Genomic DNA, 22,420 nt, shown 5'->3' with positions numbered 1-22,420 from the left:
GGAGGGAAAGGGGGAAAAGTGACGTCGAGATGACGCGCCAGAAGCTCGCGTGACCTCATTCTCGAGCGACGGAAGTCCGCCTGCCTGTCCCTGCTGCGGGGCGATATGAGCGGAGGTGAGTCCGCGTCGCCTGGCGTCGCCTCCCCGCTGCTGCCGGCCCGGGATTTCAGGCAAAAACGGGGCGGGGAAGGATCGGCGGGGCGATTCTGGCTCCTTCCGCGGGCTCCTGTTGCGTTAGCCCGGAGGGAGGGAGGGAGTCTCGCGCGCGTGGCTGTCAGGTTCCTCCTCTCTGTGTGTGTTTTAAGTCCTGGTTCTGTGGTGTGGCTGCATCTGAGCATGTGCTGAGTGTTTTTCCTGGTCCTTAAATATGTGCAGAACTCCTCCCCCTCTTTTTTTAAAAAAGAAAACTGCATTTAAAATGGGATCTAAGCACTCACTGCTTAGCACAATTTCCACCCCTCCTTGGGATTCAGGTGTAAACGTAGGCTACTAAGCACTCACTGAAATGCACAAACGTATCTCCACACACACAGAGATCAGCTTTCATTTGCATGTTAACAGCATTTGTGCTAACTGGAGCAAAAGTAATTGTTTACAGCTTTCTCTCCTCCACTTTCACTCTCCCCTCCCCCACACCTCTTCCTTTACTGGCAACTTTCTTTGGCTTTTAGGGCTAGTAAAATTTTGTTTGCTTGGCACCCCTCCATTGCCTCCAGAGACAGACAGGTGCCAACTGCCTACACATTTGCTTACATTTCCTATCTGTAAAATGAAAATAATAGTATTTAACTCAAAGAGCTATTACAAAGATTTTCTTTTATTTTCTTACAATTATATCCGACCTGTCTTTCATCATAGAGCTCAAGGTTACATACACCTGGTTCCCATCAACACTACAGTATTCAGAAAGAAAGAAATGTAACTCCCAAGGGCTGCTGCTGTATCTATTTAAAAAGACACTGGAAGCTTTCCACACTGAGCAGGTGTTATAGCACCTCTGTGGATGGATGTAGACTCATAGAATCATAGAATTGTAGATTTGGAAGGGACCCTGAAGGTCATTAATCCAAGACCCTGCAATGCAGGAATCTCAGCTAAAGCATCCATCCGCTCTCTGCTTAAAAACCTCCAAGGAATGAGAGGCCACCACCTTCTGAGGGAGTCTGTTCCACTGTTGTACATCTCTTACTGTCAGAAAGTTCTTCCTGATGTTTAGTTGGAATCTCCTTTCTTCTGCCTGTAGATTGGGGTGGGGAAGCTGTGTTCCTCCAGATGCTGTTGAACTCCAGTTTTGACCAAGCCCAGCCAACAGGGCCAATAATGATAATGGGAGTTGCAGGCCCACAGCATCTGGAGGGCCAATGGTTCCTTGCACCTTCTGTAGATCATTAAGAGACAGCAACAAACAAATTGGACATAAGACTTTAAATTTCAATCCTCCTACAGAGCTGGGAAACTGTCAGCTAATGTTTTCACAGTTTTGGGGGCTGATATTTCATTATTTTTTTCCAGATGATGAGCTGAACCTCTTAGTCATTGTTGTTGACACTAACCCTATTTGGTGGGGAAAGCAGGCATTAGGAGGCTCAGAGGTAAGACTTTCCCGTTATATGTGAAACCTATGCCAGGATCATTGATTTTCTGTCCTTTTTTAAAAACAATAACAATAACAGTAATTTGGATGCATTATAATCTAGATTGAAGTCTTCAGCGTTGATACTAAATAAATGTTCCTGTGAGTCTGAAGAACTTCCAATTAAGTGCGTGGTCCTATGTCCGTTGTAGTTAGAACTGGACTGATAATGTGCTAATTCAGTGTGCTAATGTGCTGTGTTCAGTGCGGAGCCAGCCCCAGGGGTCAGCATGGTTGGGCAGTTGTCAAGGCCCAACATAAGTACAGTTTGATGAGATGTTCACAAATTTAATTTCCCATTTTAAATCTTTGTGGTGTTTAATAATTCTCCCCTGCTTTTACCCACAGCTTACATTATCAAAATGCCTCGATGCAGCCATGGTGTTGGGAAACTCGCACTTATTTATGAACCGCAACAACAAACTGGCTGTGATAGCCAGTCATATACAGGAAAGGTATTGTAGCTTTTTGAATGGTTGTAGCTTTTTAATGGTCAGGCATTTGGAAAGAGAGCTGTGGATAGACTAGACTAGGAAGAGGCTTTGGTGGGTGAAATTCAAATAGCAGCATATCAGATTCTGAAGTTACACAGTGGTGGGATGGCTGGATCTCAGACTTACTCTTCTTTGGAGCCTCACAGAAGATATCAAACTGGCTGTTCTTTGGAAACAGTGCTGACAACGATGAATTTTTTGTCTGACCCAGAAAGAGGATTCATGTATTTGGACTTGCGCCAGGTGAGCATGTGAATGATCCAGCAAGGCAGTGATTGCTCACCTAGAGGCTTGTAGCCAGGTGAGCATGTAAAGGGCAAAGGGGGCCTTACCGACCTCACAATGTTGCTGTGAAAATAAATGAGAACTGAACTCTAAAGCATTTTATATGCTGAAGTGTATGATAGAAATCAGTAGGAACAAAATCATGCACGTTTTCTTTTTACTTTTCATCTTGTCTTTAATGCTGAATGTTGTCTGATGCTTCATATTGTGGCAATTAAGTTAGTTATGGTAATTATGTTAATACAACTTCAATTTCTCTTAGTCGTTTTCTCTACCCTGGAAAACATTGGGCACCAGCTGATCTTTTTGGTGAATCTAATATATCTGGCAGCAAGGATGGAAAATATGAGTTGTTAACAACAATAAATGAAACTATCGCAGAAGAGATCAAGGACCTTATGACTAACAGTAAGATGAGAAGCTGGTTTGCTTTGCTTTGTTCCACAGCCTCTGTGTTTCCTACTTCCTTTTTTCCTAAACCATTTAACCCTATGACCAGGTAGAGGGTTGACTTCCCTTAGAATGCATTACTATGAAAGGCAGTTTTTGTGGAGTTTGGAACTGACAGGGTTAAAACTCACTGGTGTCCTGTATCTGGAGCTGGGAGGAGCTCCATGCAGAGAAGTGCGTCACAGGATGTTGTTCTGACGCTCTTCAGATCTGTCTCTGCAACGGACAGAGAAGCAGCTCAACTTAGAAGCTGCTGTGAGAGTGCTTTTGGAAAGCACAAAGATGCCGGAATGCTCCGATGGTGTCTGATGGAATTTATTGCTCTGTAAATAAAGCTACTAGAGATAAGGACGGACTGTCTCTGGACTGATTTATCCCTTTTTCTCACACGGAAGCAGGACCGCTGCTACTCTGCAATTTCTTTGGCCAGGTCAGGGGAGAGCAGAGCCTACGTCGAGGAAGCGCTGCCTGGACCCAAAGATTTATTTCTCCAAAGTTTTGCTTTATGTAAGGGATGGGGAACTTGGGGCCTCCAGATGTTGTTCAGCTCCAATCAGCCCCAGTCGGTGTGGTCAGTGGTCAGGACGTAACATCTGGAGGCCTACAGGTTTGGATGCAGACCCCTTGGATGCCACATCATCCACTTTCTCTTTTTCCTTCGTGGCTGTTCCCTCCACCCAAGTTGACACAGACAATTGCCACCTGCTCTTACTTAGTCTTGAGAGATGCCTACACTGCAAATACCATGTGTGATTTAAATGGCTATACTAGTGGTTCTCAAACTTTTTTCTTTGGGCCACACTTTCCGGAAAAAATTGTTTTTAATTAATAAGAAAACAAGAAGAAAAAACTCCTAGCAGTGCCTGATTTATGACATAGAACAAAATGGCGTATGAAAATGGTGTATCCAGGAAGTATAAAACAATGCAGCTTTATAAGAACAGAAATCACTCCCAAGGTATAAATGAGTCTTGTCCAGCACTCTGTTTGAACTACGATTCTGGATCACAACCAGGATTGTCCTCAGTATCACTTGATGCTCTTGCTCGCATTTTAAATAGATACCTATCCTTATTCTGCAAATAAAAAAATCATTTTGATACTATACTATACTATACTATACTATACTATACTATACTATACTATACTGCACTGAAATGTTTAAATGTTTCTTTGATTGTCCTTGAATCTTTCTGCCACACTTGCCATTCTGTTCTGACACACCCTTTGAGAACCCCTGCACTATACATTTCTTTCTTTAGTTTCTAACATTTTAGATCTCCTTTCCCAGGCAGTCTCCCATCCAGGCACTGACTACCAGACCCAGACATGCTTAGCTTCAGCAAAGGAGTGGTCTCATGTGCCTTTGAATTATTCCCTAGAACAGAAGGCACCAACCTTTTCAGGCTTGTGGGCACATTTGCAAACTAGAGAACCTTGTGGGCACTGCACACATACCAGAACCAGGCACACAACACAACCTGTTCTATAAGCTACAATAGAATCCTTCTTTCAAGTCTAATTTCCATGGGGGAAGGAAATCCACAGCAAATGGTTAACAGGTTTTCATCATCATAAACAACTACCTGTAGTTAAAGCATAATGTGCAGTTAACACAATAAAGCCAAGAAATACCAAACCATGTACTCATTTTGTCTGTGTGTTGTGTTTGTGTGTGTGATTTCTCTTTTGTGGCAGCTGAAATAAGAGGGCAGCAGACTGAATCATTACTGGCAGGATCTCTTGCTAAAGCAATTTGCTGTATCCTTCTGAAACCAGACTTGTAAAGTTTTTCCTGTTCTTTCAAAACCAAAGCATGGAGATAATTTATGCAATCACACCTGGATTTGTTGTATGTATGTGTTGTGCTGTCATTCTGCATCATACTTTATACAGGGTTTTATAAGCAAAAAAAAGGGTGGGAGGAGAGCGGTAGGTCTCTGCCCCCAAGGAGCGTCCAGTGTATACATACATCTTGACAGTGGAGCATCCAGTATACATTTGGACGGGGGAAGGGAGAGACAGACAAGCATAGCAAGAGAGAACTGGGGATAAATGAAACTATCCATACTTAGGCATGGTCGCAGTTCAGGGAGGAGGATGAAGGAGTTATGCTAAATGTTTAATGGAAAAGGCAAGAAGAGAGCTGATTGATGCAAAAGAGGTGGCAATTCATACATATTCACCCATGGAAGCATAAAAAGGTGCCTTATATATCAGGCCAGATGTATTTGTACCCATAGCCCAGAAATTCTGCTTTTATAACATCTGTTACATGAAGATGCTCTTATTTTTAACAAATTATTCCTGAATATTACATGTCTTAGATATTCACAGGATGACTAAAGAGGGAAAAGGTACAGTATTATGCTTAACTCAGTAACAGTTACTGGGGTTTTTAAAATAGAAAATGGGAACAAATTAAGAGAGAGAGAAATGTGGGTTGACTTTTTTTCATCTTTATTACTCTGAATTAAATGAGCTTACTACTCTTAAGATTTATTAATTGATCTTTGCATGTGTGTGTGTTGTTTTCTGTGCAGATATTAGATATAATTTAGCCTAATGCATTCATACCTGAGCCCTGGTTAAGGTCTGAAACATACAGCAAAACTATAGTATAGCTTGCCAAACTAAGCTCTGGACTTGGAAGGCAAATATAGGGAAACCCCTGTTTTAAACTATGGTTTGCAGTTAACCGTGGTTGATATTAACAAGAGTTTCTGAAATATCTTTAAACGAAGGTTTCATATCCTGTTTTCCAGCCAGTCCTTAACAATGTTTGGGGTATATAGGAAGCAGTCTTACAGCATGCCAGATTGTTTGTCTGTCTATCCCAGTTTGCTCCAGTATGTGCCCTTGTGGTCCTCTCCAGACTTCAGGGTCTCAGTCAGAGAAGGATCTTCCCATCACTTCATAGAATCATAGAATTGTAGAGTTGGAAGGGACCACAGGGGTCATCTACCCCAACCCCTTGCAATGCAGGAATCTTTTGCAAAGGAATCTCTTAATCCCATAACCCTGGGATTAAGAGTCTCATGCTCTACTAACTGAGCTGCCAAGGCGGATTCCTGGATCCTTTTTTTTTTAACTGGAGATGTCAGGTGTTGAACCTGCAACTGCATGGCAAGCATGTGCTCTGCTACTGAGCTATGATTATAGTCAGGTGACTCAACATTTAACTTTGCTTAAAGAAAACAAACAATGGAGACTGCATAGAGATTTTGTGAACAGATTGACAGCAAAGCTTTGGAGTTAGATACAATTTTATATATATATATTTCTCCTCTTTCCTCCTCCCCTCCTTCAATATGCAGCCAGCCAGGAAATCAAGTCTAGGATTTTGGTAAGACTTTTCAGATTTCCTTACAAATACTGAATCCCAGCAGACTCCACTTGGTCAGTATAGTAGACTAAGAAATGCCAATTTCTTCACCCAGGTCATAAAAGCTGCTGAAGACAGTGCGTTGCAGTACATGAACTTTATGAATGTGATCTTTGCAGCCCAGAAACAGGTGATGCCAATAGTTGATTCTGACACCAGTAGTATTTCTTAACATGTTTAAATCAGGGGCATACTCGGGTTGGCCCCCACCAAGGATGCAGGCCCACGGGGTGCAAAAATTGTGCCTCTCCACTCTGGCTTGGAGCGGCTCATCATCAGTCCACCTGCTCCCTGGGCTACTTCTCCCCTGGGTGCCTCAGCAGAAGTCGCCAGGGACCGGAGAGTGCCAGCGCTGCTCTTGCCAGTGGTGCAACAGAGCCTAACTATGCCTCTGGATATCGTCCCAGCCCTGATTTTTAAAACTAACTGCTCTGTGTTGTGTTCAAGACATGGGGGGAAAGCTGACAGTTAAAAATGCAGACACTCACACCAATGCTAAGCACCTTTAAAAACATGAGTGGAGACCCTGCAGCCCTTTGGCTTCTGTTGGGGTCTGACTCCCATCAGCCCCAACCAAGATGGCCAAGTCAGGAATGGCCCGAGTTATCGTCCAGCAACATCTGTGGATGGCCACAGGTTCTCTGCTGTTGGAGCAATAGGTTTATTGTGGCTCTGGCTTTTGGAACATTGGAAGCTGCCTTCTATAGAGTCGGACCACTGGTCCATTTAGTTCAGTACTATCTTCTGCACTGACTGACAGCGGCTCTCCAGCGTTTCAAACAGCTCATCTCCCCTACCTGGAGATGCCAGGGTTTGAGCTTGGGGCCTCCTACATACAAAGCAGATGTTCTACCGCTGCGCTGCAGCCTTTGCCCCATATCCAGGCTTCAAGGATTAAAGTCCACATCCTCACTTGCCTTCACCATGAACTCGTGGACCCAGCTCAGTTCTGATGCTAAACCTTAGTGGATTCTTGCAAGAATGAGCTGCAGCAAACCTCAAGCTTGCCTACCCTTCCCTTTAATATTCTGTTGGGAGCTGCCCAGAGTGGCTGGGGAAACCCAGCCAGATGGGCGGGGTATAAATAAATTATTATTATTACTATTACTATTATTGTTACTACTTCTTCTTTCCTGCTTGTATTAATGTGCAAGCCCCTTAATAATTTGGGGCTGCCTGATCCCTTATCTTCCTGCCGAATCACTGAGGTCTTTGCAGGAGGAAGGGGGGGTCACTATTAGTGGCACCCCCAGAGTCCTGCATTCACAGTTGTGGTTGCAGTTTTGTGGAACTCTTCCAGTTGAAGTCAGTCAGACCTCCACCCTGTTGAACTTCCAGTGCCTCCTGTTGCCTTTTTTAAAACTCCAGCTAGCATTTTAATTGGAGCCTGACTTTAGAACTGATTTTCACTTTTTATATTGCATCCTTGTAAACCACCCAGAGATGGTATATAAATGGTTTAAATAAAAAGACAAAACTCCTCTTTCCTTTACTCACATTTTCAATAAAACCTAACTCTCATTTCCCCTGGTTTTTCAGAATATTTTGATTGATGCCTGCGTTCTGGATTCTGATTCAGGGCTCTTGCAGCAGGTAAGATGTTACTGAGTAATTGTCATTGGCTGCATAAATTTGGAGTAGGTGGGGCAGGGAGGGGAAAGAAGAGTGAGACGTCATCCAGACAAAGGAGGCACAGCTGCTGGTTGTTGTGCTTTATTTACCAGAATGCATTAGTTGTGATTCCTGCACTGCAGGGGGTTGGACTAGGTGACCCCACGGGGTCCCTTCTAACTCTACAATTCTGTCTGTCTGTCCGGCAAATAGATTATAGTGTTAGAAAGCCTTTTGATCAGCACCCCAGTAGAAATCACAGCACAATCTGGGAAGTTATTGCAGCACATCTGACTATTATCATTGTACACCATTTGCATTATTTGCACATTGTTTGAGTATGGAAGGTATTGTTATCTTGGAATTCTTTTGCAGGAGAGGGGCTTCCATCCCCTGAAGTAAATTTTAGAATATCCAGATATCTAGCAAATAGGAAGAGGTCGTGACAGTCATGAGGTCTAGGAGCTTTTTTATTATTTTTAAGGGAATTAACAGATATGTACAGGCCCCAGGCACATATGAAGATTCCTTATGCTGAGTCAGGCCATTCCCTATGCTGAGTCCACCTCGCTTTACTGGTAGTAACTCTTTCAGACGGGATCTTTCCTAATCTTACCTGAATAATCCAGGATTGAACATGGGGCCTTCTGCATTCAAAGCATATGTTCTACCACTAAGCTACTTACTACCTCCTGGTGTTACATTGTTTTTAAAGTAATAACGCCATGTTTTCCAGGCTTGCGATATTACTGGTGGCATTTACTTGAAAGTTCCCCATATGCCATCTCTGCTGCAGTATTTGCTGGTGAGTTCCACTTTTCTAATCACCTCTATATTTATTCTGGTTCAAAAGTGCTCCATGAAGAAGCTTGTATAAATTGTTGGGCCAAGAGTCATGCCTGCATTTTGTGTGATGATCTGTAGAGTGCCCCTTTTCTTCTTGTTTTTTTTTTTTTAATATAATATTTATTAGAGTTTACAATGAGAATAAATGTAACAGGCAATATAACAAATATCTTAACATAGTTTCACATTTTTTTTGGACTTCCTCACATCTCCCGCTCCCACTTTCATCGTTATAACTTTTTACCAGCAATTTGTTATCTTATTTGCATTCTTATATCCCTTCTATATTTCATAGTCTTCTAGTTCTCAAAGGGAGTTGTATTTTCTCAATCTCACTTATTTTCTTAAATCATCTAAGTTAGTGGTGCTCAATTATTTATGATCTAGCATCCTGCTTAGCATTCACTCAAGTTGCAGTGTTTTTGTAAATAATTCTTAAATTTCTTCCAATCCTCCTCAATCCTCTCTTCTCCCAGGTCACGAATTCTGCCGGTCATCTCAGCCAGTTCCATGTAGTCTATCAGTTGCATCTGCCATTCTTCCAGTGTGGGTAGATCTTGAGCTTTCCAGTGCTTTGCAAGTAGTATCCTTGCTGCTGTTGTTGCATACATAAAAAATGTCCGGTCCTTCTTTACCACCCCTTGGCCGACAATACCCAAAAGAAAGGCCTCTGGTTTCTTAGTGAAGGTATATTTAAATACCTTTTTCAGTTCATTATAAATCATTTCCCAGAATGCCTTCACTTTAGGGCAAGTCCACCAGAGGTGGAAAAATGTTCCTTCACACTCTTTACATTTCCAACACTTATTATCAGACAGGTGGTAAATTTTTGCAAGTTTGACTGGGGTCATATACCATCTATATATCATTTTCATTACATTTTCTTTCAAAGCATTGCATGCAGTAAATTTCAATCCAGTACTCCACAACCTTTCCCAGTCCTCAAACATAATATTATACCCAATGTCCTGTGCCCACCTTATCATAGCCGATTTAACCATTTCATCTTGTGTGTTCCATTTTAACAGCAAGTTATACATCCTTGAAAGTACCTTTGTCTTTGGTTCTAACAATTCTGTTTCTAGTTTCGATTTCTCCACCTGGAACCCTAATTTCTTGTCATTTTTAAAAACTTCTTTAATCTGAGCGTAATGTAACCAGTCTCGCACTTTATCCTTCATTTTCTCCAAACTCTGCAATTTCCAGTTGTCTCCATCTTTTTCTAGTATTTCCCAATATTTTGGCCATTTGGCCTCCATATTGGGTCTTTTTCGGGCCTTAGCTTCCAAAGGTGAAAGCCACCTTGGAGTTTTATTTTCCAGCAAGTCTTTATATTTTGTCCAGACATTAAACAGTGATTTTCTGACAATATGGTTCTTAAAGGCCTTATTTGCTTTAACCTTGTCATACCATAAATATGCATGCCATCCAAAAGCATTATTAAACCCTTCCAAATCCAACACGTCAGTGTCTTCAAGAAGTAGCCAGTCTTTTAGCCAGCAGAACGCTGCGGCCTCATAATACAACTTTAGATCTGGCAGGGCAAAGCCCCCTCTTTCTTTCGCATCAGTTAATATCTTAAACTTAATTCTGGGCTTTTTGCCCTGCCAGACAAACTTAGAAATATCTCTCTGCCACTTCTGAAAGCACTCCGTCTTGTCCAAAACCTGAAGTGTTTGAAATAAAAACAACATCTTTGGCAATACATTCATCTTGATAGCAGCAATTCGGCCTAACAAAGAAAGTTTCAATTTTGACCAACTATCTAAGTCTCTCTTAATTTCTGCCCAGCATTTTTCATAATTATCCTTAAATAGACTTAGATTTTTTGCTGTTATGTTTACCCCTAGGTATTTTACTTTTTTAACCACATTAAGTTCTGTCTCTTTCTGAAACCGTTCTGACTCTGTATCTGTCAAATTTCCCCCCAAAACCTTAGTTTTCTGTTTATTTAATTTAAATCCAGCCACCCGACCAAAATCATTAATCAGTTGTAATACTCTTTTCGTACTAGACTCTGGCTCCTGCAGGGTCAAAACCAGGTCATCTGCAAAGGCTTTTAATTTATATTGTTTCTGTCCGACCCTTTTCTTCTTGACATATGGGATGCCAAAACCTTTTGTGGCCTTGGATTGATTCTCAGTGCAGTGATTTACAGTTTTTTTAAAGCTTTCCAGGGAGGGTAAATGAATAAATTTTGTGCTAACATTTTGGATAGGTAGACTTTGCTCCATAGAGCATAGCTGTATAAGAGGCTCTCAGTCATGAGATAAAATCAGGGGTCAGCAAACTTTTTCAGCAGGGGGCTGGTTCATTGTCCCTCAGACCTTGTGGGGGGCTGGACTATATTTTGGAAAAATAAATGAACGAATTCCTATGCCCCACAAATAACCCAGAGATGCATTTTAAATAAAAGCACACATTCTACTCATGTAAAAACACCAGGCAGGCCCCACAAATAACCCATAAAATGCAGAGATGCATTTTAAATAAAAGGATACATTCTACTCATGTAAAAACACAGTGATTCCCGGATCATCCGCGGGCCGGGTTGAGAAGGCGATTGGGCCTGATCCAGCCCCCCGGGCCTTACTTTGCCTACCCATGGATTAAATGGAGCCTCCAGGTTCAGAGACAATGTGCTTGTGAACATAAGACAATGCACCGTGCTTTCAAGCTGCGAAAGACAACTGACTAACCACCATTGGAAACAAAGCAACGGGCTCAGCAGACATTGGCTTTATCCAGGAAGCAAGTCCTTGACATTCTTAGTCCTCAGATCCAGGTGTGGGCAGACTTAAGGCTTGTGGAATTTACCTGGCTGTCAGCATCTTTTTTATACTGGAACCCCAATGTCTCCCAACTAAAGCCAGGTGTGAAACAGTGGCTCATTGGGTGGCGCCAGTTGCCAAATGAACCCCATGAACCACCCACTGGAGTGACCTGGATATGCAAGGTCAAAGCCACATCTGGGTTACTATGCTCAAGGATTCTAACAATGTACAGTAGTTTAGAAAAAAACTTACTGTGTTGTGACAATTGGGAGTTGGGAACTCCTGTCAAACATTGCAAATCACCCTGTGCTTTTCTAATGCATCCTAATCTGCCTTCACCTGACCCCTACTTTAATCTAGCCATGTTCTCTGAAGTTAGAAAGCTGCTGCTGCTGCTATTATTATTATTATTATTATTACAGTGGGTATATCTGCCTGACCAAGAACAAAGATCGCAGCTAATTCTCCCACCCCCTGTTCATGTTGACTACCGAGCTGCCTGCTTCTGCCACAGAAATCTCATTGAAATCGGTTATGTCTGCTCTGTGTGTTTGTCAAGTAAGTCTTATTATCTGATTGGTTTCACCAGGTTTTGGTTGATTTCTGTAGCCTTCCTTAACTAGTCTACAGACTGTCTGAATGTATCTGTTGTTGTTCTTTTGTCCACACAGTATTCTGCAGCTTCAGTCCAATTTGCACCACTTGTGAGTAAGTGACCTTGATATATATTTATATATATATGTATTTAAAATAAAACATGTCCAGGTAGGGCTGCATTTGTTCTGCATTCTCTGCATAAAAGCAATAAAAAGTTTCTGGCCCTCATTCTTGCAGAGAGAGGGTTTCAGACATGTGTTCATCATGTTTGTGGGAACTGGAACTGGGCATAGTTTTCAGTAGTTTGTAGACAGGAATTTGACCCCTTCCCCTTTTTAGCTGTATGACCCTACTAGACATGTTGAAGATTCAGGACAAATAACAAGTACCTGTTCACACAATGCATGTGGAATTTGCTCCCACAATAAGTGATGATGGCCACCAGCTGGGACAACTTTAAAATAGTAGACAAATTATGGCGGATGTGGCTACCAATGGCTGTTGGCCACAATGGCCACGTTCTGGCTCCACTGTGCCTCTGGACACAGGCCCCTGGGAACTGTGGATGAGGTGAGTACTGTTGCACCCGGGTTCTCCTTGTGGGCTTCCCATAGGCACCTGGAGCAAGGCGGGAGCAGTTAGGTAACAAAAGCAACATCAGGTGAAACAAGCCATTGTTACTTTGCCTGATCACAAGACTGATCCGGGATTGTTCAACACATCTTAGATAAAACAAACAATGGCTTAATGTTATGTGTGAACACATCCACAGGTGCAGCTTCTAGCAACCCAGCCAGGATTATTATTTTTTGTCATTCCAGGACTGCATTCAAGATTTCACTGCCAGCTGTCATGAAGTCTAAGAAAAAGAAATTGAAATTGGCTGTCTAACAGCATTGTTGATTTCCATGTGAATTTCACATTGTAGCTGTTAAGCTACCCATGACGGTTATGGGACACTGGAAAAGAGGGACCTGTATGATAATCTCTGGGGCTAAACGTTTTGGAACAGCCACATACGTTGGATGCAACTAGTCTGTTCAGTGGCCCATGTTGACACTTAAAACTTGTGCTATATTACAAAGTCAGGATGGTTAATCTGTAACTGCCTTGGACCAACGGCTTCAGCTAGTGAAGCTGTAAAGCCAGAAATGCGTAAACCCAAGAGTGATGCTTCTTTAATATAGCGTCCTTGGACCAACTGCTCCGTTTGGAACAAATCAAATCAATTTAAGCCGTGACACTTCCTTTAAAACGAAAGCCCCGATTATTTAAATAGAAATCTAATATTTGCTTTAGGAACTGAAACTTTGGGGCTCCTGGGCTGGTCCTGTAGAGCTCCTTTCAAATTAGTAGAAAGAACTGCCTGATTTAAAGAGTGCAGAAGCCTTGGACTCTAGACTGCTCTGAGCTATGGTTTTCAGTATGGTTAACAATGCATCTTAGGTATTTGTCCACCCTCACCACACTTTTTAATAGTGATCACTACATCTGCTTTTAAACAGAGCCAGCTCAGCCAAAAATTAAGCTGGAACAAGCAGATTAACCTATCACAGTTAAATGCCACTATTGAAAGCAGACCAACAGCTGCTTGGCAATTTCAGTAATGAAACTGAGTCACATGCTTCCATGCCGTGAATTATCCCTGTTTCCTAACAGAATGAAGGAATTCTGACAAAGGCGGCTGCTGCTCATGCTGAGTTTGCTCTGCTTTGAGAACCAGGAAAGGTTTGGTCTTCCACACTGCAGTACCAAGTGGCTTATCCTGTCTCATGTTTGACCAGCCGCAAGGAAAGATTGAATAGTGTGCTGAGGCACAAACTTTTCTCCTTTTCTGTACTTCTGGCAGAAAGCCTCTGCCATGCAATTTTATTTCCTTGAATGTTGGACATGGTTTCAGCACAGCCAAAACACACTTTCTTCCATCCTTCCACAAACAGTTGTCTGTGTGTGCTTTGCTTCCTGAGCCCAAATTTAAATATTTATCTTACATTTGGTGGTCTATCAGGAACCAGTGCTTTCTAGAGACGCTGTAATTTATTGACAGGCCTGTATATTATACTGAATCTTTGCCATCTCAATGCTGTTTTGTTTTACAAATGTTTTGTAACTTTTCCTTAATAAACTGCTTCTAAGAACACAGGATTCGGGTGTTTCCCTGTAACAGCCTATAATTTATTTGAAGAGCTTTGCTGTAGGCAAGACCCTTTACAGGAACCACCATTGGTGGACAGACATAAAATCAGGCTCATTTAGAAGGGGCCTATGCAGGATATCTACACAAGAAACAGGTAGGAATTGAGCAAGTGCACAGTCCTCTGGCCCACTAAACTGCGTAGTTACTTTATTTAGTTAAAAATGCATGTTCCACTTTTCTTTAATTACAAAAACCCTCAAAGCAGCTTACAAAGAAGTTCATAAAATGACTTAACCTGCAATTTTTAAAAGTTCAAATTAAGAACAGTTCAATTACCTGAACAGCAGAATCAGGAGCAGGACAAAACAGTCAAATTTAACCTACACTGAAAGGTGTCTGAAGCAAAAAATACAGCGGGGAAATGGAGCCACAAGTCAGAAGCCTCCGTAGAAAAGGACCCATCTCATGTTCCAACCAGCTGAGGTTTTGAAAGCAGGAGGGTGCATAGCAGGGCCTTCGACACTGGATGCAGGACAATCTGGGAGCAGGTAGTCCTTCAAGTGTCCTGGTCCCAAACTGCTTGGGCTTTATAGGTAAGAACAGGCACACTGAATTTCACCCAGAAATTAACTTGAAGTCGATGCAAACGAAATAAAACTGGAGGCTAATTGTTCACAGAGCAGCCTCCCAAAACCAGTCCAGCGGCTGCAGACTGTGTAATGAGTGGGTAACGTACAAATGATATATTGGCTTGGAAAATTAGCTGCTTTTCCGATTTTGCAGGAAAGCGATTTGCCTCTTGTAATAGTCACTGCTTTGAATTGGGTCCACTGCAGAAGTCACTGCAGGTGATACAACAATGGAGTTGCATGCTCAGAAAATCAACCGTGGACTAGATCCTGACATCAGCACCTGACATTTATAAGATTCCTATGTCTGCGTTAGTAGTTTATGACATTAATTGCCTGAAAAGTGTAAGGAACTGAATTACTTTCAATATACAGAATTCTGCCTGATCCACCTGCTGGCAGTTGCTACCACTCATTTGTAACCGGGTTAGTAGCTGTTTACAAGCCTACATTAATCAGTCCTAGAGAAGTCTTCTCTGTTCACATATCTCCTCAAATGTGCACGTGAACAAATTTATACACAAAACTGCAATCTTGTACATGTCTACAGAAATAAGTTCCATTGAGTTCAGTAGAGATTACACCAGGTTTAAGTGTGGATTGCAGTAGGATTGCAGCCTAGCCCGCCTTTCGAGTGGGACTGAGTGGAGACTGCCTATGGTTACCTTTCACTTTTTTAAAAACAACACTCTTTGTTGATAATTCCATGAAAGTTCACGGACGGCATCATGTGACCACGAAGAGGCAGCTAACTTCCACTTCTTGTTCATTCCTTCTTGCTGTCTAGGCATTTGTATATATTCGCTACCAGCGCAGAGCTTGGGAAATAAAGATTGGGTGCCTGTGGGTGGGAAACACAGAAGAGCCAGTTCAGACATTCAGGCTTGTACAGAACTCTCAGATCACTTTTGAATCCTGCCTTTCTTCCAGAGAACTGGGGCTGATTTTATGTTGAGGACTGCGGAACTGGATCTGACAAGGAAGGCCAAATCCTTGTCTCTGCCCTTACCTGGGAAAAAATCCCACTGAACGCAACTTCGGAGTAGACATCCATGGGATCATGCTGCTATTGTACGCCACTTTTAAATCTTGACAATAATGTGAGTTAGGTTAAGCAAGGACAGATGTTGCTGAACTACAATTCCCAGCAGTCCCAGTAAGGTTCTCCATGCCTGGCCTGGAACGTTACATTTTTAAGATCCAATTCTCCCTGGGTGTTAAGCTTACATTGCAAAACTTTTGGAGTGTGAGTTGCAGGAACCTATCGTCCAATGGCTGAAAAGAAGCCAGGGCCTGATAGGGGGTGTGGCTTGCTGCCATGCTTCTTCCAGCTGCTCTTGCTTGAAGCCAGAGAAGAAAACTGGACACTGGAGAATGTCCTCTGGGAACCCCTTTCCATGGTCATGGATGACCCTGTCCTGATGATGACCCCGGGGCTCAGTTTCTTCCTCATGAGCAGAGTGAACTGTTTTTTCTCCTCGTCCAGTTGTCGCAGCCTGCTCAGCTTCTGCTGCTCCAGTTTCTTTATAGTCTGGAAACGAACAATGAAACAATCAAATTTAATAAACAACAACAATAACATCTGTTGAGGGTGAGGGAAGGCAATGAAACTGGTCACCTTACCATTGTTAGGTCCTTCTGCTCCTTGAGAAACTTATTCTTAACCTGCTGGGGTGCTGTCAGCAAGTCTGAAAGGCAGAGTGAATAGAAAGGGTCGTTCTTATATAGGAACGCCAGGCAGATCCTTGGATCAGCATCCATGGCTGTTTCTTTGATTTCTGTCTTTTGAAAGTGGTTGGGAAACAAATCTCTCTCTCTCTCCTCTTCTGGAATTACTGGGCCCTTGGCAGACGTGCAGAAGAGACCTTGCTCTCAGATGGAGTGGGAGGTGGATGACAAGGATATCCTGGTTCACTGGTTGTAGCTGGCTGGATATATATCCCCACCAGCCATGCACAACACCAGCTGCTAAACATTCACCCAGTCTTTGAGGGAGGTCAGGCAATTGAAGCTTAACCTTTCCGTACAAAGCTCTGGTTATGTCAAGCTTCTCTTCAGTGTCTCTTTTCCCAACCTTGCTTTTAAAAAGAATATTATAGACATTAAACACTTTCCAGTGCTGTCTAGAGTTGGCTATATCAATTGCAGGCATAAAGTATATTTTGGCTGTTTTGCTTCTGCTGTTGAGTTAGGAGAGGTATGCTATTAATATATATTTTTTTAATTGAATGGGACTGCACTGTTTAAGACAAACCAGCACTATAGCTTTATATCACAATTGAAGCACATTATTTTCTTCAAAGAATTCTGGGCACTGTAATTTATTTAGGGTTTGTGTTGGTTAAAAGAATGGATTACATTGGATAATTCAGACATCCTGGGCTTAGAAGGTCATGATTCAGCTGGCATGCATGTTTATGGTATGGGAAGGCGAAAATTTACAAAGGTTTTACAAACCATTTTCTAAGGAAGAATTTGTATAGAGTTTGGGAGAAATATAAAAGTCTGCTGGAAAAGAAAACACCTTTATGGCTATCTTCTATTGAGGCTATTACAATAAAGAGAGTTAATATGGATAGACAGTGGGCAACTTACAGGGAATTGCTATACAGTGGTAAGAACTTAATTCGTTCTGGAGGTCCGTTCTTAACCTGAAACTGTTCTTAACCTGAGGTACCACTTTAGCTAATGGGGGCTCCTGCTGCCGCGCGATTTCTGTTCTCATCCTGAAGCAAAGTTTTTAACCTGAGGTACTATTTCTGGGTTAGGGAGTCTGTAACCTGAAGCGTATGTAACCTGAAGCGTCTGTAACCTGAGGTACCACTGTACTTTACAGAGGGGGAACCCAAACTGAAATAAATGGAAAGTGTAAGGAGCCATGTTACAGACTGGCTACAATATCATCAGTTATATGAAATGTTTAAAATAACAGGAAAAATTGTTTTTTGGACCAAAGCTCACAATTTGAAAAACAACTCCTGCAAAATAAAGAGAAACTTTTATCTAAAATGTACAATTTGTTATTAGAGTGGGACTGGGCAATATATATAGGACACAATATAGATTTTAATCTTTGGGGAAAACTTTGGAAGAGTGATCTGAAATTTACAGCATGTTATTCCTTGAAGGAGAATTACCTGAAAATGATTTACAGATTGTCTCTAAATCCGAGTAGACTTGCTAAGATGTATAAGACTGAATCAGATAAGTGTTGGAGATGTAATGAGACTGAGGGTACGTTCTGTCATAAGTGGTGGACCTGTAAAAGGTTACAAGAGTATTGGGAAATAATTCATAATGAACTAAAAAAATGTTTAAAAGTACTTCTCCCCCCCCCAAAAAAAACCACCAGAGTCCTTTTTGTTGGGGATAACTCAGATGGAAATTCCCAGGTGTCTGAAAAGGTTATTTATGTATGTCACTACTGTGGCTCGTGTTTTGCTAGCCCCAAAATGGAAAACGAATGAAGTCCTGACTAAAGAAGATTGGCAACCTAAATAGATGGAATATGTGCAGCTTGCAGACCTAACATATAGAATAAGAGAGCAAGAAGATTGGAACATGTTTATTGAATATATGGAGGAAAATTGTGTTTATTTGAAAACTTGGGCAGCATTAAGATAAATTCAACAGTGTTTTGGGGTTTTGGGGACGCGGGTGGTGCTGTGGGTAAAACCTCAGCGCCTAGGACTTGCCGATCGTCAGGTCGGCAGTTCAAATCCCCGCGGCGGGGTGAGCTCCTGTTGCTCGGTCCCAGCGCCTGCCAACCTAGCAGTTCGAAAGCACCCCCGGGTGCAAGTAGATAAATAGGGACCGCTTACTAGTGGGAAGGTAAACGGCGTTTCCGTGTGCTGCGCTGGCTCGCCAGATGCAGCTTGTCACGCTGGCCACGTGACCCGGAAGTGTCTTCGGACAGCGCTGGCCCCCAGCCTCTTAAGCGAGATGGGTGCGCAACCCCAGAGTTGGACACGACTGGCCCGTATGGGCAGGGGTACCTTTACCTTTACCTTTAAATAAGTTTTGATGGATGTAATAATGGAATACTGAATAGTTTAGTTTATATAAAATATGCAGGTATTTATGTTGTGCAAAATGAAGCATGGAAAGAGAGGAAGGGAAGTCATTGATTTTAAGGTTGTCTAAGTGAATGTCTAAGTGTCTAAGATGTAAAACAGAATAATGATCATGATAATGATAATAATAATAATAATAATTTCTTTAGGGTTGTAGCAAATTGTGACTCAGTGAGAGTTAAACTACAGTGCCCAGAATTCTTTGAGGGAAATGATGTGTTTCAAATGAGCTTTAAAGTTATAGTGTGAACTCAGCCCCAGACCTGCTTAGCTTTAGCTCCATGCGTCTTCAGACCATTTCCATGTATACGGAAGACTGCAGTCTTATTTAGCAGAGGCTTTAATGGTCTCTGCTCCATTAAAGGTCTTGCCGTAATAAGTTCTAAGAATGCTTAGTAAGCCCCACTGGACACAGAAAATGTAATTCCAAGTAGACACAGAAGGAGTTGCACTGTTAATCCGTTAGTGCTTAAGGTGCCATGGGGACTGCTTGTTTGAGTCTACTTCTGGCAGTTCCTCAGTGACATCCTCTGCTCAGAAAAGGAGAAGGTGGACCTATCTTTAAAAAAAACAGTGAGGGGGGGGGGGAAGGTGTATTTTTGTAAATATATGTTGTATGGAGTTGTGTCATTGCTGTCATGGTGACATTACAGAGGAATTTGTACTGTGCCTGGGGTCCTGATTATAAATCAAGACCTGCATATTACAGACTCACAGGGCGTAAGCATTGCATGGGGTCACCACAGCGCCATGGTTGAACAGGTACAGACACATCTTGGTAAGAAATGGGGACTGTAAAGTGAGAAATCCATGGTTTAATTTTCTTCAGCTTTTCAGGGAAAGTAATCAGGTTCATTTACAGAATGAGGAGCTACAGTGCAGAATAATAATAATAATAATAATAATAATAATAATAATAATAGTTGTTGTTGTTGTTGTTGTTGTTGTTGTAGATTTAGGTGGAAAGGAGAAAAAGCACTGGGTGTTATCAGCATGCTAGTGAAATCAACACCAAAATTTCAGACCACCTTTCCCAGCAGTTTGATGTAAATGTTATATAACTTGGCAGACAGGACAGAACTCTGAGGGACCCCGCAGACCAATGGTCAAGGTGTCAAACGAGAGCCCCTCAGCACTACCTTCTGGATGTGCCCACCAGAAAGGAATGGAGCCATGGTAAAACTGTTCTTCCAAGTCCCATCCCAGCAAGGTGGCCCAGAAGGACAGCCAACAGGGACACACACAGTCCAGTCCCCAGTGTAAGACATCTACCAAGGCGACCAAAGTCATCTTTGTCCCATAACCAGGCCTGAAACCATATTGAAATGGATCGAGATGACCCCTTTCCTCCAGAAACCCTCCACATGTTCCAGTACCTTGCTCAAGAATGGGGTATTAGAGACTGGCCAATAATTATCCAATATGGTGGGATCCAGGGAGGGCTTTTAAAAAGAGGTCTTAAAACTGCCTCTTTTAGGCCTGCTGGAATTGTGCCTTGTTGTAAGGAGGCACTGACCGCTCGCCTTCACCCACTCAGCCAGTCCCCTGCTGGCGATTTCGATGAGCCAGGAAGGACAAGGATCTAGCACACATGTGGTAGCTCTCACATTTTCAAGGATCCTCTTCACATCCTTGGGCTGTGCAAATTGAAAAGTATCCATTAACAATGGACAAGCAAAGGCCAAAATTACATCCACCAGACTTGTATCAATTATAGTGTCCAAGTCAGAATGGATCTGAACAATTTTGTCAGGGAAGTGCTGAACAAATAGTTCACAGCGGGCCATTGAGTGGTCTAAACTTTCCTCACACGGGTCAGAGTGTAAAAGACCCCTGACCACTTGAAACAGCTCTGTTGGACAGCTCCTCACTGATACAAATGAGGCAGAGAAAAAAGATTTATTTGCTCCCTGCACTGCCACAGAGTAGGGCTTCAAAGAGGCTCTGTCCTGTGCTTGGTCAGACTCATTTCATCACAGAGAACCAGGGGACACTCAGAAGTGATCTTGTCCACCGCCTGGGTCATTTCTCTGTTCCGGAAGTCCACCAGGGCTTTGATGGTTGCTTGCCAAGGTGACAGAAAACTCTTCAAGTGCCACCAGGAATCCATTCGGATCCATCAGTCTCCTGGGGCAGACCATCTTAATTGGTTGGCCCACCCTTGCAGAGGCTCTGAGTTCGAAGGAGTCTAATACCTGGCAACCCAGGTATATAGCTAGAATGCACCCCACAGATTGTGTGAATATTTAGGAGCGATAATAGCACATACTTCTTACTGCAGTGCATGGTAAAACTATGGAACTTGCTCGCACAGGAGGCAGTGAGGGCCACCAACTTAGATGGTTTTAAATGAAGACTAGACAAATTTAAGGAGGCTATTAGGGGAGAGTGTTCTTGTGCTCAGATCTTGCTTGCTGGTTTCCCACAGGCTGGCCATTGTGAGAACAGGATGCTGGACGAGGTGGGCCACTGGCATGTTCCCTCTGGTTTTTGGATCAATAAAGGTGCCAGCATGGCCAAGAACATGGGTAGACAAACCCCGGGGGCTGGATCTGGCCCAATTGCCTTCTAAATCCGGCCCACAGACAGTCCAGGAATCAGCATGGTTTACATGAGTAGAATGTGTCCTTTTATTTAAAATGCATCTCTGGGTTATTTGTGGGGCATAGGAATTCGTTCATATATATTTTTTTTCAAAATATAGTCCTGCCCCCCACAAGGTCTGAGGGACAGTATGTTGAAAAAGTTTGCTGACCCCTGGCCAAGAAGATGCCAGTGTGGTTAATTGGAAGAGCCAGCCTTCCTTCTCCTTCGCCTCAGAGGAGGATGGGGACCTTCCTAGAACTTGTGGTCTCTCTCCAGCTGCTGTTGGTCTCTCTTGCCTTCCATGCTACCAATTCCAATAGATATCATCCACCACTTAAGCACCTTAGGATGCTGCCGGCCACACTGGGGCTCTGAGGTGGGAACTGTGGCACAACCTCCAAGCCGTGGCTCCCCCACCAAACATGGGAACTATAGTTTTTTGAGGGGCTCTGATTTCACAGAGCTGCAGTTCCCAACACCATAGCTAGAGCTCCCAAGATACTCCGACTGTTCAAGTGGTGCATGAAGCTCTTTGACAGCATGGCGTGGGCGGTGCTTTGCCGCTACAACTCTGATAGGAGTTGCTTTAAGAACAGGCACAGCAGCAGGCCAAGAAGCAAGCCAACTCTGAGAGCCCAGAGGGCAAATTGCATTTAACTTAACCTCCCCCACCTGTTGTTAAAAGGTAAAGGGACCCCTGACCATTAGGTCCAGTTGTGACTGACTCTGGGGTTGTGGTGCTCATCTTGCTTTATTGGCCGAAGGAGCCGGCATCATGTGGCTTCCAGGTCATGTGGCCAGCATGACTAAGCCGCTTCTGGCGAACCAGAGCAGCGCATGGCAACGCCGTTTACCTTCCCGCCAGAGTGGTACCTATTTATCTACTTGCACTTTGACGTGCTTTCGAACTGCTAGGTTGG

General features: G+C 42.9%; 2 protein-coding genes across 4 annotated transcripts; one reads left to right on the top strand and one right to left on the bottom strand.

Moving 5' to 3' along the window:
• Positions 1-3: 3 nt before the first annotated feature.
• GTF2H3 (general transcription factor IIH subunit 3) lies at positions 4-14,213 on the top strand. The gene is made up of 13 exons (XM_080985270.1): positions 4-115; positions 1,513-1,592; positions 1,982-2,088; positions 2,675-2,820; positions 4,561-4,623; positions 5,190-5,219; positions 6,180-6,208; positions 6,303-6,377; positions 7,787-7,840; positions 8,595-8,663; positions 11,901-12,036; positions 12,150-12,186; positions 12,897-14,213. The coding sequence occupies exons 1-13, from the start codon at positions 106-108 to the stop codon at positions 12,964-12,966; spliced, it is 906 nt and encodes a 301-aa protein (XP_080841396.1). The 5' UTR covers positions 4-105; the 3' UTR covers positions 12,967-14,213.
• A 98-nt stretch (positions 14,214-14,311) lies between these two features.
• Positions 14,312-19,686, bottom strand: LOC308465410 (uncharacterized protein). 3 transcript variants are annotated; one of them, XM_080985403.1, is made up of 3 exons: positions 19,630-19,686; positions 16,465-16,529; positions 14,312-16,372 (listed from the first exon to the last, which is right to left on the bottom strand). In XM_080985403.1, exons 1-3 carry the CDS (start codon positions 19,640-19,642, stop codon positions 16,103-16,105), a joined length of 348 nt encoding a protein of 115 aa, XP_080841529.1. In that variant the 5' UTR covers positions 19,643-19,686; the 3' UTR covers positions 14,312-16,102. The 3 variants fall into 3 exon arrangements, 1 of the variants encoding a protein (XP_080841529.1); XR_013980401.1 differs by lacking the exon at positions 19,630-19,686 and adding an exon at positions 17,979-18,435 and having other exon boundaries at positions 14,326-16,372; XR_013980402.1 differs by lacking the exon at positions 19,630-19,686 and adding an exon at positions 17,437-17,869 and having other exon boundaries at positions 14,326-16,372.
• Positions 19,687-22,420: the final 2,734 nt, after the last annotated feature.

The sequence above is a fragment of the Podarcis pityusensis genome, assembly GCF_964106645.2.
Source record: "Podarcis pityusensis genome assembly, chromosome: 16".
In the NCBI taxonomy this organism is placed as follows: domain Eukaryota; kingdom Metazoa; phylum Chordata; class Lepidosauria; order Squamata; family Lacertidae; genus Podarcis; species Podarcis pityusensis.
This window is presented reverse-complemented; position numbering and strand designations above follow the sequence as displayed.